At 35.1% G+C, this 24,208-nt stretch overlaps 2 protein-coding genes across 2 annotated transcripts in view; one reads left to right on the top strand and one right to left on the bottom strand.

Moving 5' to 3' along the window:
* LOC108737046 (sensory neuron membrane protein 2-like) overlaps positions 1–6,828 on the bottom strand; it is a 19,156-nt gene extending 12,328 nt beyond the window's left edge. Inside the window, exons 1-2 of the mRNA XM_018469705.1 lie at positions 6,577–6,828; positions 6,173–6,390 (exon numbers count right to left, since the gene is read on the bottom strand). Coding sequence (XP_018325207.1) covers positions 6,173–6,390; positions 6,577–6,765 — 407 coding nt within the window. The 5' untranslated portion in view covers positions 6,766–6,828. The remainder of the gene's footprint in view (positions 1–6,172; positions 6,391–6,576) is intronic.
* LOC108737068 (probable phospholipid hydroperoxide glutathione peroxidase) lies at positions 428–2,300 on the top strand. Its single transcript, XM_018469734.2, has one exon. It carries the CDS (start codon positions 847–849, stop codon positions 1,384–1,386), a length of 540 nt encoding a protein of 179 aa, XP_018325236.1. The 5' UTR covers positions 428–846; the 3' UTR covers positions 1,387–2,300.
* Positions 6,829–24,208: the final 17,380 nt, after the last annotated feature.

The raw sequence follows: 24,208 nt of genomic DNA, 5'->3' as shown, positions 1-24,208 counted from the left end.
AAGCACTAATATATATATATTTATATATATATAATTTGTTTTAAATAGGGTGTTCAACATTTTACGATAAATATGTACGTTTCACTCGTGTTTAGAGATCCGTTTTGTCCCACTACCCCGTTCTTTTTCACTGTTCCTTTTATTACTAGTGACCCTTACACTTTTACTAAAGCCTAACCTAACCACTATATATCCATGAAATAGATCCTAGATCCAGATAGAAGACAATTATTCGTTTTGTGAGACGGTACAGTTTACATACCGTCTCGTCCTAGAGAGACTAAGAAGTACTAGACATTTTAAAAATGTCTGCTGCAATTTAGAATGGGTGATACGTACACTCCTTAATAATTTGTTATCGATATTAAAAAATTTTATTATAATACAATGTATTTGTCTTCAATATATACGGACTTATTGTTTTGATATATACATATTCTGTCAATTTAAAACCTTATGGAAAAGAATTGCGTTTTAGTAGAGCAATTTAGAGACAATTAGAGACATATATTAGTATGGCTTTTCGAATAATAACTCTGTCATTCATACGTCATCGATTTATTGTCGGGAATACTGATTATGGTTATAATGGTACCTTATTTCAAACAATACGGTAATGGACAATACATAAATAATGTTAATTTATGTGTTTGGCGTAATACGAAGAATACCTCCAACGTTTAGGTGCCATACTTATGCCAAGCAGAAAACCATTTGGTTAAATTAATCTTTTATCAACATTTGTTACGCAAACGCTTAAAGATCAATACATCTGCTGTGTTGATTCTTCAGTTTCTAACAAACAATTCAGTAAGAAATCTACTCTTAAAGAGAAAACATTGGTAGATGGAAGAATCTCATAAAAAAATGGATAAAGAAAGTGGAAATCCAGAAAATTGGAGAGAAGCAAAGTCGATATACGATTTTAGTGCAAGATCATTAGACGGCGAAAATGTTTCTCTCAAAAAATATAAAGATTGCGTATGCATAATCGTTAATATAGCGTTTCATTGTGGTTACATGAAAAATCACATTGAAGAACTGAAAGAATTGTATGAAAAATTTTCTGAAAGTAAAGGTTTAAGAATTCTTGCGTTTCCCTGTAATCAATTCGCAAATCAAATGCCCGAAAACAACGACGAAATAAAAGATTGGATTGATAGAGAAAAAATTAAATTTGACGTTTTTGAAAAAATAGACGTTAATGGCTCTGAAGGGCATCCATTATGGAAATACTTGAAACACGAGCAGGGTGGCTTAATCGGGGATTTTATAAAATGGAACTTCACTAAGTTTATTGTTGACAAAAATGGCAAACCGGTGGAAAGGCACGGTCCCAATACTAGTCCAAAAGAATTGGAAAAATCATTAGAAAACTACTGGTAAAGCTCAACTAAAATCGAAGATACAAGTAAATTACAATTGATCTTATACATATACCCACTGAATTGGGAGTCATGTGACACTTTTTTGGAGAGCTTAGGTCAGCACCTTTCGCATGATACTACTTCCAGTGCCCGAAGAAGAAGATGACGTTTGATCCATTTTAGCACTAAATACAACTCTAGTTGGAGCCTCTTTGAATAGGAAATTCTTCTCGCCAGAGCTTTTACCCACCATAAACTAAATAATGTTACAGAATGTAATATAACACAAACTTACATAATCCAGGTTTGGTAAAAGTCTCCAGATAGGTCAAATGTCAACTCGTTCACGAGCTGGGAGTGATATCATTCGAAAGATTTTGGTTAAATCTTTCCAAAAAGGTAGGAATCAGTCGACCCCAATTCGGTAGATCCCATTCGGAAGATTAGCCTAAGTTAGCACCTAATAGGTAATTCACTAATAGCATATATTTATTTATAGAACATAAAAGCACTAAGTAAAAGTATTCTCATGTTATTAATATTAAAAGTAAGAGATAATAAAAATCTAGGAGTGTAAAGACCTAATTTAATTCTAATTGCAAAATCGATGGTTTCCCTACTTTATTTAAATAGCAGTTTTAGTAATGTTAGACTGGTGTAAGTGTAAGTAAGAAATTATCTATTATTTATACGTAATAACTACATATATTTACATGTATACAGTAAATAATGTTATTTACATTTATCCAAATTCGGTATATTTGCATAAGTAAATAAAAGAATGTAAAATAAACTTTTAAAAATAAAGTACCTATCATACAAATTGTAAAATATACTTTTCCTGATCTAATAAATTATTTTAAGGAATGTATACAGATTAGAAACTAAAACCAAAAGCGCTTAGGTTGAGAAGTTCATGGTAAACTTTTCAGGCTTAATGCTTTTAGTTTATTAGTTTATTTATTAGATTTATTAGAAGCATTGGTTTTAAGTATTATTGTATTTAACAATTTTTAATTTTNAATTTAATCCCGTACCTCTGCTCTAACGAACGCTGCATTTTCGGTTTACACCACTCACACGTCACGCGAAAAAGCCTGTTCTGATTCTCCAGGTGCTCGGAGACAACTCATCAGCCGCTCGTTCGTTAGCTAGGAATGCCCTCTACCGAATCCAGTCGGTACGCGCACGCTCCGAAGTACAGTCGCAGCGGAAGGAAATCAGTCCTATTACTTTCCGGACAGACCCTGTATTAGGATAGGCCAGTCGGGACAGTCTCGCAATATCGGCCTCGAATTCTTGTAGGGATTCCGTTGGTTTCTGCTGACGGGTTTTCAGTTGGATTTGATACACCGCTGTCAAATGAGCCTCGCCGTAGCCCAACTCTAACTGTTTTACCAACTGTGTATAATCCGTCAATTCTTCCGGAGAAAGGGTGTTCAAAATGTCACATGCATCTCCACGAAGCGCAACGGTCAACGCAGTGACTTTTTCTTCAGGCGCCCAGTTATTCGCCTTAACAGCCGCCTCGAATTGCTTGTAGTCCATGAGGACTTTCCGTCAAACGTTGGTGGTTTTACTGGTGTTCTTAGCTCTATACCGCTTCCTTGGCTGATTTGGTTCCCTCTCCAGAGTTCGTAAATTTTATGATAACCGCTGTGACTTATATATATTTCTTACTGTAAAGAGCCGCAAATATTTTTTTTTTGTCGAAAACGGCTAAATAACTAAATGGGACCATGGCTAGGGCCATTTTTCCCTTCACCCACAAGTTTTTAAATTGAAATGTTACTACATTGACAGCAGACTGGGATCATAAAAGCAATTAGTAGATACCTATAAGTATTTGTAGAAAATAAAGTTAATTGTTATTATTAATATTCTAAATTACTTTTTATATATTAATGTAATCAATGTAGCAAAAAGCTAAATAAACACATTATTATTATTATTTAAGAATTAAGAGGGTTGCAAAATAAGATATAGTTTGACATCTTGAGGCGGTCATAATCATGACAGATTCGCACGCAAGATTCAGTTTAACCACAATTGTTTAAACAATTGAACAAAATGGAAGAAATGTTTCTTTATATAAGATATCTTTATCGTAATCTTTAGGAATTTTAATCCTATTATTGATTAAGAAAATCTAATCCTTATCTAATCCTTGTGAGTAACTTATAAATATTTTTATATTTGCGTCAAGCTTTCGCGGCCATCGTTAATGTAGTCATGGTTTTTCCTGCTTTCTACTGACCACATGAAGATGTCGTCCGTGTGTGGCGACGAAACGTCGAGGATAAACCTTAAAAGACGACGGTTAGAAGGCCCAAAAAACCACGACTACAAATATTTCTATGTTCGAAGTTCCACAAACAAAACAGTGAAACAATTGCTAACAATAGTATTTCATTATTTTTTTAAATTGTTTTTCAATAACAACGCACCATCCATAAAACGAAGCGGTAATATTGACGAATAATATCATATCCTAGTAAGTTACTCGTATTAGGTTCTACTTTCAATATAAAAAAAAAAACTTTTGGGTGTTTCATTCCCACCAGCCTCTAATGCTGGTCTAAACAATGTACTCAAATATACGCAATCCATATAGATCTCGGTAGTAATTGGATAAACGCCATGCTTGTAATGTAGGTATTAATGGACTTTTGGAAAATAAAAAAGGAACTATATATTGTAAGTTATTTGAAATTATTTTAAACAAACCTCCTAAGTGGCACCCAGAAGTTATCAAACTGAGATACTACCGACTAGTAAAATCAGTGATTGTAATTATCATTTCAAACTGTTTATCAAAGAAATGCGACTTTGTGTCAGAACGTGTTCTGCTTCGACATATATATTCCTGTCGTGTGAATAGTTTTTAATAACTGATTGAATATCAGGGTTCTAACCTTGTCGCTAGGGGGGAACAGTATCCATACGCATGTTATGGCGAAGCTAAAGGACCCCGAGCATCTGAAGACAAAATGCAGGTAGGAAGTAGCCGGCAAACACGGGCAAAGGTCCGGAAGCACCCATCTGGTGTGTTGAGATGTCGCGGAAACCAGCAGTTGGCATTGAACGCATTGTAAGCCCAACACAAACGTAGTAGGCTGACATTGTGTACTGTCGGCGTCCCGTCGAAAGGGAGGCTCTCCCAATGTGGTTTTCGACAAGTTCAGTTACAATCGCATGAGAACCTCGGCAGGTGCCGAAGTCAGCAGTCTTCTATGTGACACTTTCCACACCCGTTTCCAAAGCGAAGAAAGTGTCCTGGCACAATGGTGTGCATCAAGTGGGGTCACAAATTTGAAAACCGCACTGTTTTGTGTATTGTACGCAAAGAGGTTTAAGTTTGGTGATCCCACGTACCTGAGCTGTTCAACTAGTATCGAGAGTTGTAAAAAATCTCAACTTAAAGAAGTTGCTATTGTTGCTCCGAACACCTCACCAGTGATTTTGACTATTATTACGGGAGGTATTCCTATCTGCCGGTCCAATTGTGATTTTACTCGTAGCGGCAATGGTTAAGCCCACTAGCTGGACAAGGGGAGTCTTTCCCCGGTAGGTCAGCGGCGGTCAAAAATTGCTAGGGCACCAACCTGTGAGGTTGAAAAGGAATAGATGGACCTCGCCTACACCAAAGGGGTCCGCAGGCCTTGTAAGTAGTGGTAATGCAAGTAAATGTTTGCATGCGCTAATTGAACGTACTTCAATCCCGCGCCTATGGGGGCCGTAGAAGATATCGCCACGTTAATGCACAAAACGTCTTCGTAGAGGGGACGGGCATGACCTATTAGGGGGGTTACGACAAGAAGCGTGTTGGGCAAAGCACTCATACGTGGGTGGGATGTGCAGTCTGACCCATTTAGGGGACTACACACTTTTAAGTGAAAGCAGTGTAGATGTGAAAAGCGTAGTAGTCCGGGCAAACCAGGAGGCCGTAGGGTGTTAGGAGGTGTCACTCCGGTGCGTCGGAGTAGCCGATTGTCACGGGTGTGCTTATACTTCCTACTACCTCGGAGGCGGGGGGTGTCTAGGAGTTTAGCTTTGGTACCTCCCTCGCCAGTTGTTGTGGACTCGAGGAGCACTTGGCTAATAGCCTGTATGCTTGGTTAGAGGGCTGTGCAGTGAATTATATAAGAATACGGTAATGTTGGTCGACTGTACAGGTGGATAACAATTACCGCCCAAAGGTTTTAGTTAAAATCATTCCGTATTAGACATAGTAATTGTATTTTGCAACTGTACTTCCGAGAGATTGGTTAATTATAATCAGATTAACGAAAATCAAACAAAACGACGTCATGAGAAACGGTCGTCTACACAGTTCCGCATCCAAAACGGATTGTTTCTTGATCACATTCTGTAGTAGTACATTTGAAAACAATCGAATTATTTGTTAAACCGCGATGAAGTTCCAAAACACTTTGCAAAGCCCAAGCAAATTCTACTAAAAAAGTTGGTAACCGTTTGCTGATGTGCAATCAATTGAAACTGTTATCGTTGACTTTATACTGCAATAAGTGCACTTTAAAATAAGATTTTATACCTACATAAAATTTCTTTAAAAATTTAGTAATTTAGTCAAGGTGATAAAATCCACAATAATTTTTTTTACAATCTAATAAACGTTTACCTTTAATATTGTGTGTGATTTTACACATAGAATATACTTTCATCCGGGAAAAATGTTCAAGGGAAATATTTTTTTTGTTGTAATTATCTTTTTTTATCGTAATCAGTATCTTGACCGCTATATGCTCTATATCCATACTAAAAATTTGAAATAAAGGACTTACTTGCAAATGTCTGTACTAAAAACGTCAAATTTCATGCTTTCTTCCAAAAATGGCGGAAAAACTGTAGTTCTGGATCCTTCCACTCTATTACAAGACGATTTTGATCCACTCCAATAAGTAGTATATGCAGAATTTTCCCATGTTGAAATTGTACCAACTTTTGATATGTCGCTTTCACCAGTGTTTACTGAATAAACACCATCGTTGGTGTTATTTCTCTAAAAGGTAGAAAATGGAATGAAATTAATCGAATTAACTACGTGCATAAAAGAACAACAAACTTCTTCTAATTCATATGTGTTCTAAACAACGTTAAAATATTACAAAAGCCAATTAACTTGTAGGTAATTATTAATAACTAGCGTCCTTATTATACAAAAAAATAAACTGAAAACCGAACTTACGTAGCCAAAAAACGAGAACGTAATTGATAAATCATCATTATATATCATGTTTTTCTGCCTTATAAGCATAAGAACAAGACAAAGTAGTTTTCCAATCGAATCAGTTTTATTGGGATGGCAAATAGTAGTTCCTTCAAACATTAATTCTCGAATAGTCGCACTAAAGAATGCGTAAGGTTCCTCAAACATGCTTTTCACCCCTTTTTCCAAATCAAAGGGTAGATTTACATCTATAGATTCTAACGCTGATAATATGCCCTGAGTAAGATTAAAAGTATTTCAGCTGAAGGTACTTCTTTTAGCAATAACTGTGTCATATAAATATTACCTTTACTTGATATGAAAAACGCGATAATTTTTAACGCTCAGGTAATTTACTGTTCTTATGGTAATGCTATGTATGTTACCTGAAATGTATGAAATCTAGGAAATTCCTAGGAAATGTATACAATTTCGAGGCTATTTAGGAAATCTATAACATATCATTTCAAAGATTTTTTAATACACACATATCCTGGGAAATGTCTACATTTCCTAGGAATTGTATGAAATTCCGATATTGTACTAGGAAATGTATAAAACTAATGCTTTCTGTGAATAAAATGAATGAAACATTAGTAAACTGAGAATCAGAGTTATCTGTGTTTATGCAGTTCTAGTGCGATCGCCTGATATATATGCATTGGTGACGTTATTGTTTGGTTAGGTTAGGTTTGGAGATNATAATATGGCGCCAGGTGTAGATGGGATACAGGGGGAAATTCCAAATCATGCAGGATAAAAGGTTAGAGATCGTATGTCTAAGTTAGTTAGTCACATTTACGAGATGGGGAAAGTCCCAAAAGATTATAAACGGAATGTGGTAGTAACCATACCTAAAAAGAGAGGCGGGGATAGATGCGAGACATTTAGAACAGTTAGCTTAACTTCCCATGTGTCAAAAATCTCAACTAGAACTGTACAGAGGAGGTTAATTTGGAAATTCGAAAAAAAAATTTTAAAGGTGTATGTTTGGAGCGCGGGCTGTACGGGTACGAAACATGGACGGTGGGTGCGGCGGCAAAGAAAAGGTTAGAAGCGTGCGAAGTGTGGTGTTATAGGCGAATGATGAAGATACCGTGGATACAGAAAGGTAGAAATGAAGAGGTATTAGAAAGAATAGGAGAACAGAGGACTCTATGGAAGTCAATAAGAAATAGGCAAGATAGGTTTGTAGGATACCTTTTCAGGCATGGGGGCCTAGCTAGGGACATATTAGAAGCAGAAACACGAGTATGAAGGAATAAAGGTAGACCTAGATTAAATTACTGTTTACAAATAATTATGGATATGATGGAATGTTCTAAATTTAGAGAAATTCGAAGGTTAGCTCAGAATCAAAATAAGTGGAGGTGCGTGTCTAACCAGGCTCAGGACTGACGCCCTTATGATGATAATTATTATGGTAATGATGAATATGTATTATAATGTATATTAGTCAATCTAGTTAAAGTTGATACTGTCATGATTAGATGTTACACATCATTGGAGACTCATGCTGAGGCTGGAACTTTTTTAAATTTATATTTGAAAAGGGAAACAAATGGCAACTTATTGTAAGTTCTCAAACACATTTTTAGTTTTAATTTGTTTAATCGGATTTGTAATTATTATATAACAATTAAATTTTAAGCGAATCAATTCGCTGCGTTCCAATAAATTAGCTATCAATTATTGCTATTAGTGACGATTAGACAACTTCTTGCAGTTTTATAAAACCTATTACTGTTTGCTTGCTTAAGAATGTAATTATTAATTAGTAAATAGTATCTACCTACCTACCTGCAATTTTGCTACAATATTTTTTTGAAGTTTTAAATTGACATACCTACGTGTAAAAAGGTTGAGGTCGAGGGTAATGCTTTTTATTGCATCAAGTGATAAAAACAGATCCAGATAAGATTAAAAAGAGATATATATCTCTTATGAGAAAAATATGCACATTGCGATGGGTTTATTATTATCTAATTATTTACTGTTTTATTTATCATCATAGATAAATAGACATGTTTATGAACAAGGTCAAAAAACAGAAAAATTAAAAAATTATCGATTGTTATGAAGTAGTATCTAAACCTTACCCAAGATTGTGAATTACACAAAAACATAAGTGTAACTCTGGGTATACAATTTATTTTGATGTTAATTTCTTATGCATTGCTAGTTTTCGTCAGCACGATGATTGACCTCTTCAAGCAATTTCGTAAATTTGTAATAACAAATGCTTAAAAAGTTATAGCAAAAAGGATATAACTGACACTGTTGAATGTTACATGGCAACTTTCAACAGTGTTGTTAATTTTGTTTAAACAAAATTGATATATTTTGCGTTTTATACTCCATATCTGAATCTGTTTATACACAGTGAGTTATTAAGGCTGCGGTTCCGTGCTCCTTAAGTATCATACATAATACATAGATACCATCATAAATTACAAGAATGCTGTAGAGAAGATACTTTATTCTCAAAATATTTTCTAATATATGTAAAGTGCTCAAAAACAAGTACGATTTACCGAAATCATCATTTTTTATATGGAACATTTAGTATATTCTGACAGTGTTAGAGAAACCTTAAAGATTACACAGAGTGTCCCACCTAAGGCAGTTTTTATTTGGCATCGAACGGTATCTTTTAATATGGGTCATTCCATTTAAAAAAGAAAATTATTGGTCTTGTAAGATTGTCAAAAGTATGTTTCGATATTTCCGGCTCTGAATAACGTACAAATTTTGCCCATAGCAAATAAGATATGGTAATTCATCCTAAAACGAACTATCCAAATCGCAAGATTTTAGCTTTTATGGTTTAGATGCTATTTGGTATCATTCAAAGAAGGTGAAATCGCGTTTTTTTTTTTTTCAGAAACATTTCAGTATCTCAAAAACTAAAGTGGGAAATAATTAGGAAATGTAGGTCAGCTAAGGAACAGTGGATTGATAGGAGGAGTAAAGTAGAAGAAAAGTTTGAAGTAGGTAAAACCGACGAGGCTTATAATATAATTAAAAGGAATTTTGGAGATGAAGGGTACAGTAGTAATAATATAAGAAACGAGGCAGGGGTTATTTAAATAGAAAATGACGAAAAGGCAGATAGATGGAAAGAATATTTAGAGAACCTATACGCAGGTCATTAGGAGAAATTTTAGAGAAGGAAGACAGTGTGGAGATAGATGAGCTAGGTTATCCCATAATGAGAGAAGAGTTCAATGTAGCATTAAAAAACTTAAACAATAATATGGCGCCAGGTGTAGATGGGATACAGGGGGAAATTCCAAATCATGCAGGATAAAAGGTTAGAGATCGTATGTCTAAGTTAGTTAGTCACATTTACGAGATGGGGAAAGTCCCAAAAGATTATAAACGGAATGTGGTAGTAACCATACCTAAAAAGAGAGGCGGGGATAGATGCGAGACATTTAGAACAGTTAGCTTAACTTCCCATGTGTCAAAAATCTCAACTAGAACTGTACAGAGGAGGTTAATTTGGAAATTCGAAAAAAAAATTTTAAAGGTGTATGTTTGGAGCGCGGGCTGTACGGGTACGAAACATGGACGGTGGGTGCGGCGGCAAAGAAAAGGTTAGAAGCGTGCGAAGTGTGGTGTTATAGGCGAATGATGAAGATACCGTGGATACAGAAAGGTAGAAATGAAGAGGTATTAGAAAGAATAGGAGAACAGAGGACTCTATGGAAGTCAATAAGAAATAGGCACGATGGGCGCGGCGGAAAAGAAAAGGTTCAAAGCGTTTGAAATGTAGTGTTACAGACGAATAATGAGGATACCGTGGATACAGAAAGGTAGAAATGAAGAGGTATTAGAAAGAATAGGAGAACAGAGGACTCTATGGAAGTCAATAAGAAATAGGCAAGATAGGTTTGTAGGATACCTTTTCAGGCATGGGGGCCTAGCTAGGGACATATTAGAAGCAGAAACACGAGTATGAAGGAATAAAGGTAGACCTAGATTAAATTACTGTTTACAAATAATTATGGATATGATGGAATGTTCTAAATTTAGAGAAATTCGAAGGTTAGCTCAGAATCAAAATAAGTGGAGGTGCGTGTCTAACCAGGCTCAGGACTGACGCCCTTATGATGATAATTATTATGGTAATGATGAATATGTATTATAATGTATATTAGTCAATCTAGTTAAAGTTGATACTGTCATGATTAGATGTTACACATCATTGGAGACTCATGCTGAGGCTGGAACTTTTTTAAATTTATATTTGAAAAGGGAAACAAATGGCAACTTATTGTAAGTTCTCAAACACATTTTTAGTTTTAATTTGTTTAATCGGATTTGTAATTATTATATAACAATTAAATTTTAAGCGAATCAATTCGCTGCGTTCCAATAAATTAGCTATCAATTATTGCTATTAGTGACGATTAGACAACTTCTTGCAGTTTTATAAAACCTATTACTGTTTGCTTGCTTAAGAATGTAATTATTAATTAGTAAATAGTATCTACCTACCTACCTGCAATTTTGCTACAATATTTTTTTGAAGTTTTAAATTGACATACCTACGTGTAAAAAGGTTGAGGTCGAGGGTAATGCTTTTTATTGCATCAAGTGATAAAAACAGATCCAGATAAGATTAAAAAGAGATATATATCTCTTATGAGAAAAATATGCACATTGCGATGGGTTTATTATTATCTAATTATTTACTGTTTTATTTATCATCATAGATAAATAGACATGTTTATGAACAAGGTCAAAAAACAGAAAAATTAAAAAATTATCGATTGTTATGAAGTAGTATCTAAACCTTACCCAAGATTGTGAATTACACAAAAACATAAGTGTAACTCTGGGTATACAATTTATTTTGATGTTAATTTCTTATGCATTGCTAGTTTTCGTCAGCACGATGATTGACCTCTTCAAGCAATTTCGTAAATTTGTAATAACAAATGCTTAAAAAGTTATAGCAAAAAGGATATAACTGACACTGTTGAATGTTACATGGCAACTTTCAACAGTGTTGTTAATTTTGTTTAAACAAAATTGATATATTTTGCGTTTTATACTCCATATCTGAATCTGTTTATACACAGTGAGTTATTAAGGCTGCGGTTCCGTGCTCCTTAAGTATCATACATAATACATAGATACCATCATAAATTACAAGAATGCTGTAGAGAAGATACTTTATTCTCAAAATATTTTCTAATATATGTAAAGTGCTCAAAAACAAGTACGATTTACCGAAATCATCATTTTTTATATGGAACATTTAGTATATTCTGACAGTGTTAGAGAAACCTTAAAGATTACACAGAGTGTCCCACCTAAGGCAGTTTTTATTTGGCATCGAACGGTATCTTTTAATATGGGTCATTCCATTTAAAAAAGAAAATTATTGGTCTTGTAAGATTGTCAAAAGTATGTTTCGATATTTCCGGCTCTGAATAACGTACAAATTTTGCCCATAGCAAATAAGATATGGTAATTCATCCTAAAACGAACTATCCAAATCGCAAGATTTTAGCTTTTATGGTTTAGATGCTATTTGGTATCATTCAAAGAAGGTGAAATCGCGTTTTTTTTTTTTTCAGAAACATTTCAATATCTCAAAAACTAGTAGAGATGGGTATAGGGAACTGCCAACAAAGTCGACCGAAAATTAATAAATGAAACCAAAAATGTAAAAATATATAGGGTGTTCCATTTAAAATAACGAATTTAGGTAGAGTCCAGAAATATGGAACACCCTGTATGCCTAAATTATTTTCTGTATATGCACCATATGATTCCGGACCATTTTTATAGAAAATGCTTTTTATTAAATGTCTAATAACATGGACGAAACCTCCTTAGGTGGAACACCCTGTATGTGCTATTCAATTTTTATATCATACGAATAAACAAAATAAAATAATTAACCGAAAACCAAACAAATTTTTAGAACATAACTAACTGAAGCTGGAAATTACTTATTACTTAGGCCTAATGATCTTGCAGTAATATTGCGATAAATTTTAAGAAATACAACGGGTGATTTTTGTACGTAAAATCCAAATTTACAATTTAGGTATTAAAGTTTTATATCCTAACAACAGTAATCCTTACGGAGCTACAGTAGAATTTGATTACAGCGTCACCCTCATCATCATAGGGTCGTCAGTTCTAAGTCTGGTTGGAGACGCACCTCCACTCTTTCCTATTCTGAGCTAATCTTCGCATTTCTCTAAAACTAGAACATTCCACATCCTTAACTGTTTTCGAACAGTAATCTAACTTTGCCTCTAATATGACTCTGACTAGACCTTCATGCCTGAGAAGGTGTCCTTCCAACCTATCTCGTTTATTCCTTATTGACCTCCATAGAGTCCTCTGTGTTCCTATTCTTTCTAATACGTCTTCATTTCTAACCTTCTCTTTCCACGGTATCCTTCATCAAACGCTTCTAACTTACTCTTTACCGCCGCGCCCACCGTCCATGTTTCGCTCACGTACAGCGCCGCGCTCCAAACATACACCTTTAACAATCTTTTTCGAATTTCTAAATTAATCGTTCGCGAGCAAAGAAGTGACTTCTTTTTATTGAAGGCGACTCGACTCTGCGTTATCCTCTGCTTTATATCCCTACTGGTCTTTCCGCCCTGACTTATCTGACTTCCCAGATATCTAAAATCAGCCACTTCTTCTACCCATCACCCTACCACCAATATTTTGGCGTAATACCCAAATGCTAAAAAAAAAACAATTGGACGATGGACGAAAGTTACGAGATCGTTCCAAAATTTGTAGCAATAATAGTATGGCATTGCAATCGAATTTGTTGTCGTTATTACCGAGATTTGTAGCGCTGGTTTAATGGCAAATTTGTGAGACTACTAAAAACTAACGTTAAATCAGAGGTGTTGTTATAACCGATTTTGTTATAACCAAGTTTTGCTATTATTTTCAATTTATTCTAAAAAAAGGCATCAATACTGAAAAAAATGAAAATAGTTGGACTATTCTGTGTTAATTTTTTATTTAGCGGCTCATAGTTCTACTTTCAAAGGAGTTTACTATGAAATTTTAAATGGAAAATTAACACAGCATAGTAAATCCAACTAATTCATGTCTCTCTGAGAAAAGTGATTAAAATGTCAATTTTATAAATAATTAAAAGGAAAAATTTTGTTTTATTTGTAATCCCACATACATACCATACAAACCTCCTAAATATGAAAAATCTAATCGAATTATTTATCTTGTAATAAAACGGAAAAAATGACTACTGTTTTAACTTATGGTGCGAGAATTTATCAAAACAGATTGATTGATTTACTTGTATAAAACTATACGAGGTTAATTAAAAAAAAATTATTAATTACATATTTGTGGATCACTATTACATTAAAAACCTTAGCCCGAGTTTTCCATATTTTATTATTAGGTACTTAAATGTTACAAAAAGTGTTTTTGGTATTAAGAATAACAGCCACTATAGCATTTTGCTAACATACAAAAGTAAAAAAAATTACTTACTCTTTTTATAATACTTCTTACTAATAGGTCTTGACCAACAAACATAAACACTAAACTAGCTGCTAAAAGAACAACCCCTGCAGTAACAAATCCAACAAACACAAAGTTTAGGCGCCTTGAAATAAACATTTTATTTTCACAGTAAACCAGCACCTAACTGTTTTCAGTGTACGCACCAACAAAAAATGGGAACGGATTTACGTAAACAAAGCGCGAATCTCTCTTGAAGATTCTTTACGATAACTTTATCTCTTTATCAAAATCCGGCAAACAGAAGTGGATACTGAACAAAAATGTACTGATATTGAGCGGTTGTCTTTTCGATATTCGATTATTTTATTGTACGATATTAGTAAGTAGGAACTCCTATTTTCAGCTGAATAACCATTAGATATAATTAAGTTCGGTTCGATTTTCAAAAAAAAAAAAACACGAATACCTAGTAAATGATATTCGACCTTCTTTTCGAGTAGAGCTCCCAACTTGTTCGCTTTATTCTACGAGGTTTATTCAAAAAATATCGCGAATGTTGAATTTCCTGGAGTTACATATATTCGATTTTCGATTTTTTGTGGACTTATGTTGGTACTCATGTCTCTTACTTATACCGACAAGTTCGGCCATGTTGAATGTTGAGTAAATTTTTGACAGCTGCTTGGTTGCACGTGTTTTGGCTCATATTCGATTTTTGCTTATTCCAAAAAATGTATCAAAGAATCTGTATCAAATTTTGTGTGAAAAACAAAATTAAGTGCCCGGACGGTTTCCGAATGTTGAGTGTGGCATGTAGTGAAGCTACCTTGGACCGAAGTAACGTTTATCGGTGCTACAAAATGTTCTCAGAGAGCCGAGAAGATGTGAACGAAGAAGAGCGTGCTGGACGCTCGAGCACGTCAATAACAGACAAAAACATTGATAAAGTGAAGAAAATAGTATTGGCCGATCGTCGAATTACCGTTAGAGAAATTGTTGAGGACCTAAACATATCGATTAGCTCCTGGAATTCGATTTTTACCAAATGATTTGGGCATAAGACGGGTCGCCGCGAAATTCTTACCAAAATTTCTCAGTTTCGACCAAAAATAGCATCGCATTAACATTGCTAAGGAGCTGTTGGACTCTGTCAGCGACGACCCAAATTTGCTCTAGAGGGTCATAACTGGTAACGAAGCATGGGTTTATGGCTAAGACGTGGAAACCAAAGTTAAACCATCTCAATAGAAACTGCCGCACGAGCCAAGGCCGAAAAAAGCGCGCCAAGTTAGGTCGAATGTGAAGGTTTTGCTTACAGTTTTCTTCGATTGCAGGGGCGTGGTGCATCATGAGTTTTTGCCACAGGGTAGAACGGTCAATAAGGAATATTACCTGCAAATTATGCGCAATTTGCGCGAAGCAATCCCCCAGAAACGCCCGGATTAGTGGAAGAACAAAAATTGGCTTTTGCACCATGATAACGCCTCTGCTCAAACATCGTTGCTTTTTCGTGAATTTTTGGCCAAAAACAACACACTAATAATGCCGCAGCCACCGTATTCCCCAGATCTGCCCCCCCCCGTGACTTTTTCTTGTTCCCGAAACTAATGAGGCCCATGAAAGAACAACGCTACGCTACCATTGAGGAGATAAAAAGTCATCGAAGGAGGAACTGAACAAGATCACAAAGGCACAAGTGTATGATATCTGGTGGAGATTACTTTGAAGGAGACAAAATAGATATTCATGAATAATTAAATAACTTCTGAAAAAAAACTAAATTCGCGGTGCAGACCTCGTATTTTATGAACATTTACATTTAATTTTGTGTAGTATAGGTGCTTTGTATCGCAGTCGTGCACAAATAAAGTCACAAGTTTAAATAATTTCTAGAAATCTATAAGACCTGTGGTCTGTTTTGCAGTATTTTTTAGAATATAGTTTTAAATAAGCTATTCAAGGTTATGAAAAAATATATTTGTACTCATGATAAGATTTTGTTTCGGTCCAAATTGGAAGGTTCTATAGGTCTAGGTGCCCTAAGAGTTTTGATGATCAATGATTAGTGATACATTTGAAGGTCAGGCAGATAGATAGACGGAAGAACAACGAGGTAATCTTGAAATAGTTCCGTTTCTTTGTTTTGAGGCAAAATCCTAAAAATTAAGGTTTGGGCTTATCCTAAAAAAATTGAGTCAATTAGGCAGATTCAGAAGCATAAACTTTAAAAAAACGATTTTCAAGTTCTGGCAATAGAATCGATAATATTCTGTATTATGGTAACATTATTAAAATATTGGACCAATTATAATTCCATGATACGTATTTTATATTTTATCCTGTTCCTGTCTCATATAAGGTTTGTCCGGAAAGTAATAGTACTGTCGATTTAAAAAAATTTATTGAGCCAAACTTTCAAAATAGGCTCCTTCTGCGTCGATGCAGCACTGCCAGCGCGATTTCCAAGCACTGAAGGCGTCACGGAAGGCATTCTCCGGAATAGCCTTAAGAGCCGCAGTGCATGCTGCTTGGACCCCTCTGTCGTCTCAAAATGCTTGCCATTCATCGGCCTATTCAGGCGAGCAAACAAAAAAAGTCCGAGGGGGCCACATCTGGGCTGTAGGGCGGCTGCGGAAGCGTTGGGATGCCGGCCTTGGTCAGGTAGCTGTCCACAAGAAAGGCGGTATGAGCCGGTGCGTTGTCGTGGTGCAACTTCCAGTCGGCTGCGATATCTTGTCGGACCCGATTGACCCTTCGTTGAGTCTCTTGAGCACTTCCACGTAAAACGGTTTGTCCAGGAGGAACAAATTCATGGTGGACGATGCCTTTCATGTCAAAAAAGACAATAACCATCGTTTTCACTTTGGATTTGCTCATTCTTCCCATTTTTGGGCGAGGAGACGCCTGCGGGTGCCACTCGGAAGATTGCCTCTTTGAATCGGGATCATACTCAAAGATCCATGACTCGTCACCTGTGATTACGTTATTAAAAATTGGGGGTCACATTCAGACATGTTTAAATTTTCTTGGCACAATTCCACTCTCCGCAATTTCTGGTCGTCAGTGAGTACTTTTAAGACCATCTTCGCGCACACTTTGCGTATGTTCAAATACTCCGTCACAATGTCATGAACCACAGATTTTGGTAAATTTAATATCTGGGCAATTAAACGAATACTTAGTCGACGGTCTGAGTTCAAAAAGGTCTTCCAGCACGGTCTTCATCGGCGACCTCTTTCCGGCCCTCTGAGAAGGCCTGGTGCCACCGAAACACACCACTTCTTGCTAGATCTGGGTAAGCCTGCTTGATCATATCAAACGTTTCTGTCGCAGATTTACCGAGTTTCACACAGAATTTAACCGCGTACCTCTGCGCTAACGAACGCTGCATTTTCGGCTTGCACCACTCACAGAAACATGTCGCGCGAAAAAGCCTGTTGTGACTCTCAAGGTGCTCGGAGACAACTCACCAGCCGCTCGTTCGTTAGCTAGGAATGCCCTCTACCGAATCCAGTCGGTGCGCGCATGCTCCGAACTACAGTCGCGGCGGAAGGAAATCAGTCCTATTACTTTCCGGACAAACCCTGTATTACTACGGGCAAATAACCTGGAACGTACAGCAACTTACAAAGCTGATTGTGACGTACGTACACCCGCGTTCATCTGTCTTACCCCCAGCACTCTTTATGATGCTGTAATGTTGGAGCTATTACACGCATGTTTTATTGGTTGCATATAGCTCTTTAAAACATGTTTGGTATTCTGATCCGATTTAACTATTACACAAGAATGAGACGGCACTTTCAGAAGCCGCTCTGGGCGTTATTAACACTAGTTACGCCACTGAAACGGAAGAATTAAAGAAATACAAATAGATAAGATTACAGGGATAACACTCCATCAGTGAGTACAAAATGCTGTTAACTATCTGTTATTATTATATATCATCCATTATGTAGATAAAATAAAATAAGATTGACCTAATAAAATATTGTTGTGAAAAATTCCAATTTCAAGAAATAAATACGGTGTGTTTCGATGAAAGTACTACCTACTCCCAAAACAAGTTTCACCATGATCTTCAAGCATGGCATGATTTTAATATAAGTCCCTTTATTAAATATGATCTATTGCATTGATAATCTCTTAAAAATTAAAAAAATCAAATTGTATAAGCCAAGAGCAATACTTGCCTTTTGTTCGAATTTATGAGAAATCGGTGGGTATATCTTTAAACGCCATCTATAGAATGCTAGATTTTATGGGATTCATAAATGTTCAACAAGATCCGTAAGGATATTGACTTGTTAAAGAAAAGTAAAACTTAATTCTGATTTTATGCCGTAAGGATGTACATGAAGACACAAACTAGTGCTAATTAATTCTTGATTCTAATGCTTTGCTAAACATCTATGGGCTTCAGCGTTTCTCATTTTAAATGCTGTGCTAATGTAACTAGCGGATTTGGTAACTGAAATTTTTGTTAAAGAATTTGGACTGTACAAATAAATAGTTCATGACAATTGAAGATATACTGATAATTGAGAAACGAATCTATTTGTATTATACGTAGAAGCATTGTAGATAACATGTGAACTCCTATGCCTATCGTATGTAGGTAGAAGAAATTATTTATTTACTCAGTTAATACATAAATATGTGGTTGTCGTTTTTTAAATAAATGCAGTATTTTTAACCCCGATATTGATTCGATTTAAACAAATACAAAATAACTAGATAAATTTATAAATTAATTCTGACTATTTAAAAGGTTGGAAATTACCTTGAAAACTTATTATGTCATTTTACAAAATTGTTACCCTAGTAATTGCAGTTATGGATATTAAAAATGTGTACGAAATAGTCTCGAAATTCCGTACTGAAACAAATAAATATCTTAAATAAAAAAAACCGTTTCAACGTTCGGACTACGCCGGAGGGTAAGGCGGATCGGAGGCCCTCTTTAGCTTCTTTTTAGAAATCATGGAAATAGATGGGTGGTGGTTGGGGTGGGGAAGTTAAGATGGACGAAATAATGTCAAATCAGAAGTGAAAGATTATTTGTGGAATATTGCTCCCCCAGAATTTATCTAAATAATCCAATGATACCACAGGAAAGTTTGAACCAGCGCAGGCTATCTCGGAATTGAATTGGTGTCTCTCTCCCGATAGTTATGAGCTAGAAAATTTACGGTCACAGACTCCACAACACTACATCCAACATAACTCAAACGGGTAAAGGCCTCTGGTAAGGATCAGTCATATAGCTCTAGCTTCTAGTATAACTTTTTCTAATCGTCATTGACTAAATAACGAGCAGTTAACCCTCCCATTAAATATTACGTATTTGCCGATGACTCAATTATTACATACAATGATAAAATCCCAATAGTTTCGACACTTATTTTTCAGTCACTCTAATTGACATACAGATATATCTCGTCTCGGAGTTTTTTGACAGTCTACAACTTTTCTAAAGAAAGCATTGATATATCTCTTTCTGTTAATCTGGAAGAAACGTATTTGCATGACCGTTTTTTCGTCGACTTCCGTTTAAAATTTGCCTCCACGAAAAGCTCTTTTATTTTTAACGTAATAAGATACAGCCTGCTACGTTTGCATTTGAAATCTAAGATGACGATATTACATAAAATTAAAACGTTGTAAGGGTGAATTGGGAGTTAAAAGGTTTTATGGAGAAACAATACTAATTTCTGCGAGCGAAGCGGCGGGGAAAAGCTAGTTCATGAATAAATAAATAATTTTTGAAAAAACACTAAATTCGCGGTGCAGACCTCGTATTTCATGAACAGTTACATTTAATTTTGTGTAGTATAGGTGCTTTGTATCGCAGTCGTGCACAAATAAAGTCACAAGTTTAAATAATTTCTAGAAATCTATAAGACCTGTGGTCTGTTTTGCAGTATTTTTTAGAATATAGTTTTAAATAAGCTATTCAAGGTTATGAAAAAATATATTTGTACTCATGATAAGATTTTGTTTCGGTCCAAATTGGAAGGTTCTATAGGTCTAGGTGCCCTAAGAGTTTTGATGATCAATTATTAGTGATACATTTGAAGGTCAGGCAGATAGATAGACGGAAGAACAACGAGGTAATCTTAAAAGAGTTCCGTTTCTTTGTTTTGAGGCAAAATCCTAAAAATTAAGGTTTGGGCTTATCCTAAAAAAATTGAGTCAATTAGGCAGATTCAGAAGCATAAACTTTAAAAAAACGATTTTCAAGTTCTGGCAATAGAATCGATAATATTCTGTATTATGGTAACATTATTAACATATTGGACCAATTATAATTCCACGACACGTATTTTATATTTTATCCTGTCTCGTATTACTACGGGCAAATAACCTGGAACGTAAAGCAACTCACAAAGCTGATTGTGACGTACGTACACCCGCGTTCATCTGTCTTACCCCCAGCACTCTTTATGATGCTGTAATGTTGGAGCTATTACACGCATGTTTTATTGGTTGCATATAGCTCTTTAAAACATGTTTGGTATTCTGATCCGATTTAACTATTACACAAGAATGAGACGGCACTTTCAGAAGCCGCTCTGGGCGTTATTAACACTAGTTACGCCACTGAAACGGAAGAATTAAAGAAATACAAATAGATAAGATTACAGGGATAACACTCCATCAGTGAGTACAAAATGCTGTTAACTATCTGTTATTATTATATATCATCCATTATGTAGATAAAATAAAATAAGATTGACCTAATAAAATATTGTTGTGAAAAATTCCAATTTCAAGAAATAAATACGGTGTGTTTCGATGAAAGTACTACCTACTCCCAAAACAAGTTTCACCATGATCTTCAAGCATGGCATGATTTTAATATAAGTCCCTTTATTAAATATGATCTATTGCATTGATAATCTCTTAAAAATTAAAAAAATCAAATTGTATAAGCCAAGAGCAATACTTGCCTTTTGTTCGAATTTATGAGAAATCGGTGGGTATATCTTTAAACGCCATCTATAGAATGCTAGATTTTATGGGATTCATAAATGTTCAACAAGATCCGTAAGGATATTGACTTGTTAAAGAAAAGTAAAACTTAATTCTGATTTTATGCCGTAAGGATGTACATGAAGACACAAACTAGTGCTAATTAATTCTTGATTCTAATGCTTTGCTAAACATCTATGGGCTTCAGCGTTTCTCATTTTAAATGCTGTGCTAATGTAACTAGCGGATTTGGTAACTGAAATTTTTGTTAAAGAATTTGGACTGTACAAATAAATAGTTCATGACAATTGAAGATATACTGATAATTGAGAAACGAATCTATTTGTATTATACGTAGAAGCATTGTAGATAACATGTGAACTCCTATGCCTATCGTATGTAGGTAGAAGAAATTATTTATTTACTCAGTTAATACATAAATATGTGGTTGTCGTTTTTTAAATAAATGCAGTATTTTTAACCCCGATATTGATTCGATTTAAACAAATACAAAATAACTAGATAAATTTATAAATTAATTCTGACTATTTAAAAGGTTGGAAATTACCTTGAAAACTTATTATGTCATTTTACAAAATTGTTACCCTAGTAATTGCAGTTATGGATATTAAAAATGTGTACGAAATAGTCTCGAAATTCCGTACTGAAACAAATAAATATCTTAAATAAAAAAAACCGTTTCAACGTTCGGACTACGCCGGAGGGTAAGGCGGATCGGAGGCCCTCTTTAGCTTCTTTTTAGAAATCATGGAAATAGATGGGTGGTGGTTGGGGTGGGGAAGTTAAGATGGACGAAATAATATCAGATTAGAAGTGAAAGATTATTTGTGGAATATTGCTCCCCCAGAATTTATCTAAATAATCCAATGATACCACAGGAAAGTTTGAACCAGCGCAGGCTATCTCGGAATTGAATTGGTGTCTCTCTCCCGATAGTTATGAGCTAGAAAATTTACGGTCACAGACTCCACAACACTACATCCAACATAACTCAAACGGGTAAAGGCCTCTGGTAAGGATCAGTCATATAGCTCTAGCTTCTAGCATAACTTTTCCTAATCGTCATTGACAAAATAACGAGCAGTTAACCCTCCCATTAAATATTACGTATTTGCCGATGACTCAATTATTACATACAATGATAAAATCCCAATAGTTTCGACACTTATTTTTCAGTCACTCTAATTGACATACAGATATATCTCGTCTCGGAGTTTTTTGACAGTCTACAACTTTTCTAAAGAAAGCATTGATATATCTCTTTCTGTTAATCTGGAAGAAACGTATTTGCATGACCGTTTTTTCGTCGACTTCCGTTTAAAATTTGCCTCCACGAAAAGCTCTTTTATTTTTAACGTAATAAGATACAGCCTATGTCTACACTCAAATTGGTTCTAAGTACTGGTGAAAAAATTTTTAAAGTAGGTGACTATTTTTGGAGAATACATCCAACAATCAAACTTACAAACCTTCAGATGAATACAGGAAATAACGACAGGACCAAGCTTGGCCCTAATAAGTTGTTCAATTCTAGTCCGAGATTGGCAACCAATTTTTGACCTAGTTGACAAGCTTGGTCCACGATAGGACAACTCGTGCTGAGTCAAGACTTAATGAATAATACTAACTCATGATTGGACTACCAATAGACTGATGAACAATGTTAGCCTAAAATTGGGTAATTAGGCCAAGAATTGGTGAATAATATTAAATCAACATTGGACAGCTAATATTATGTCAAGACATGATGAACAAAATTAATTCAAGATTAGGCAACTGTGTCACCTTTCTACTTGACCATGCTTCATTGACCAGTATTGGATATAGCTTGGCTTTATATGCCTAGCCTAGTCACTCAAACCTTACCAAACTTTGATTTAGTATTGACATGCCCATATTAAACTGTCCAGTATTGGACAAAATTTGAAGAAACTTTAACGTGCCTAGCCCTGGCATTTGAAGATTGATCGAATTTTGATCCAGTATTGACAAATCCACACTTGACTGCCTAGTATTGGACCAACTTCGCGAAAGTCAAATAAACCCAGCCTTGGCATTTGAAGATTTACCGAACTTTGAACCAGTATTGACAAGAATATGCTTCGTTTTCCACTACCAGCCTAGATTTGGGCCTATCGTCAAGTACGGCATATCCTACAGAGGTACAGGTATTCAAAGTGAATATGATGCAGGGTGTATTCACATTAAAATTTTAACAAAGACTGTTGATTATCTTTCTACTTAGTTCTTGCAACAAAATTTTCACGAAGTTTATAATTAGTTGTGTTAGATTCTAACCTCTTAGCGACGTGGATGGGATTCTCTACCGATGCAGTAGGTACCTTTCCTTGACTTATTTTTAAGTACAATAGAATGATACAAAATCGGTCGAATTTTGACGACAGGATGTATTAGTAATAATTAAGTAGTTGTATGTTTTATAGTTTCACAATCGTAATAAAATTTATTGATATATGACTAAATCCTTTTCAAGGTTTAGTATGTTTTTGTTTTTTCATATTGCAAGCAATAATAACGTTAATAAATTCATAAATCCGTGAGAAAGGAGTCACAAAACAAGTAATTAAATTAATGGTAACGTACCTATTTTACTCAATATTAAAAAAAAGTACATTTTAAATTAAACCGTCATAAATTTACTTTGACCCTTGAAGGCCCCTAAATATTGTATTCAAATCAGTGGTTTTTCTTAATGTGACATATTTTTGTCGACTACTACTCTATGTAAAAGTTTAAATGCAAAAGAAAGATGTAAACATAATACGACGAAAGATGTTAAATAAATTAATATTCATCGTGAAAGGAGTAGAATTACGACTTTTGCTTAAAAATATATTTAATACACTCTTTTCACTTATGGTGTACAATTCGGCACAGTCAAAGAGCAATACCACTTAACTCGCTCAACTACCAAGAAAGAATGCCTCTTTTCCCTTTTGGTATATACATAGGTATATACCATACATATATTCATAGACTAAATAGTAAACTAAATTATAAACAAAACACCGCTCTCCGGCAAGGAATAGTAGTCCCGCAGAATATAAACAATGACGTGGTCACGAACAGCCAGAGGAACTCCAAGGCAGAAATAGGTTCTTACATT

Source organism: Agrilus planipennis, unplaced genomic scaffold, assembly GCF_000699045.2.
Source record: "Agrilus planipennis isolate EAB-ADULT unplaced genomic scaffold, Apla_2.0 scaffold9, whole genome shotgun sequence".
Taxonomy (NCBI): Eukaryota; Metazoa; Arthropoda; class Insecta; order Coleoptera; family Buprestidae; genus Agrilus; species Agrilus planipennis.
The sequence above is the reverse complement of the archived record's forward strand: the minus strand, read 5'-3'. Positions and strand labels throughout refer to the sequence as shown.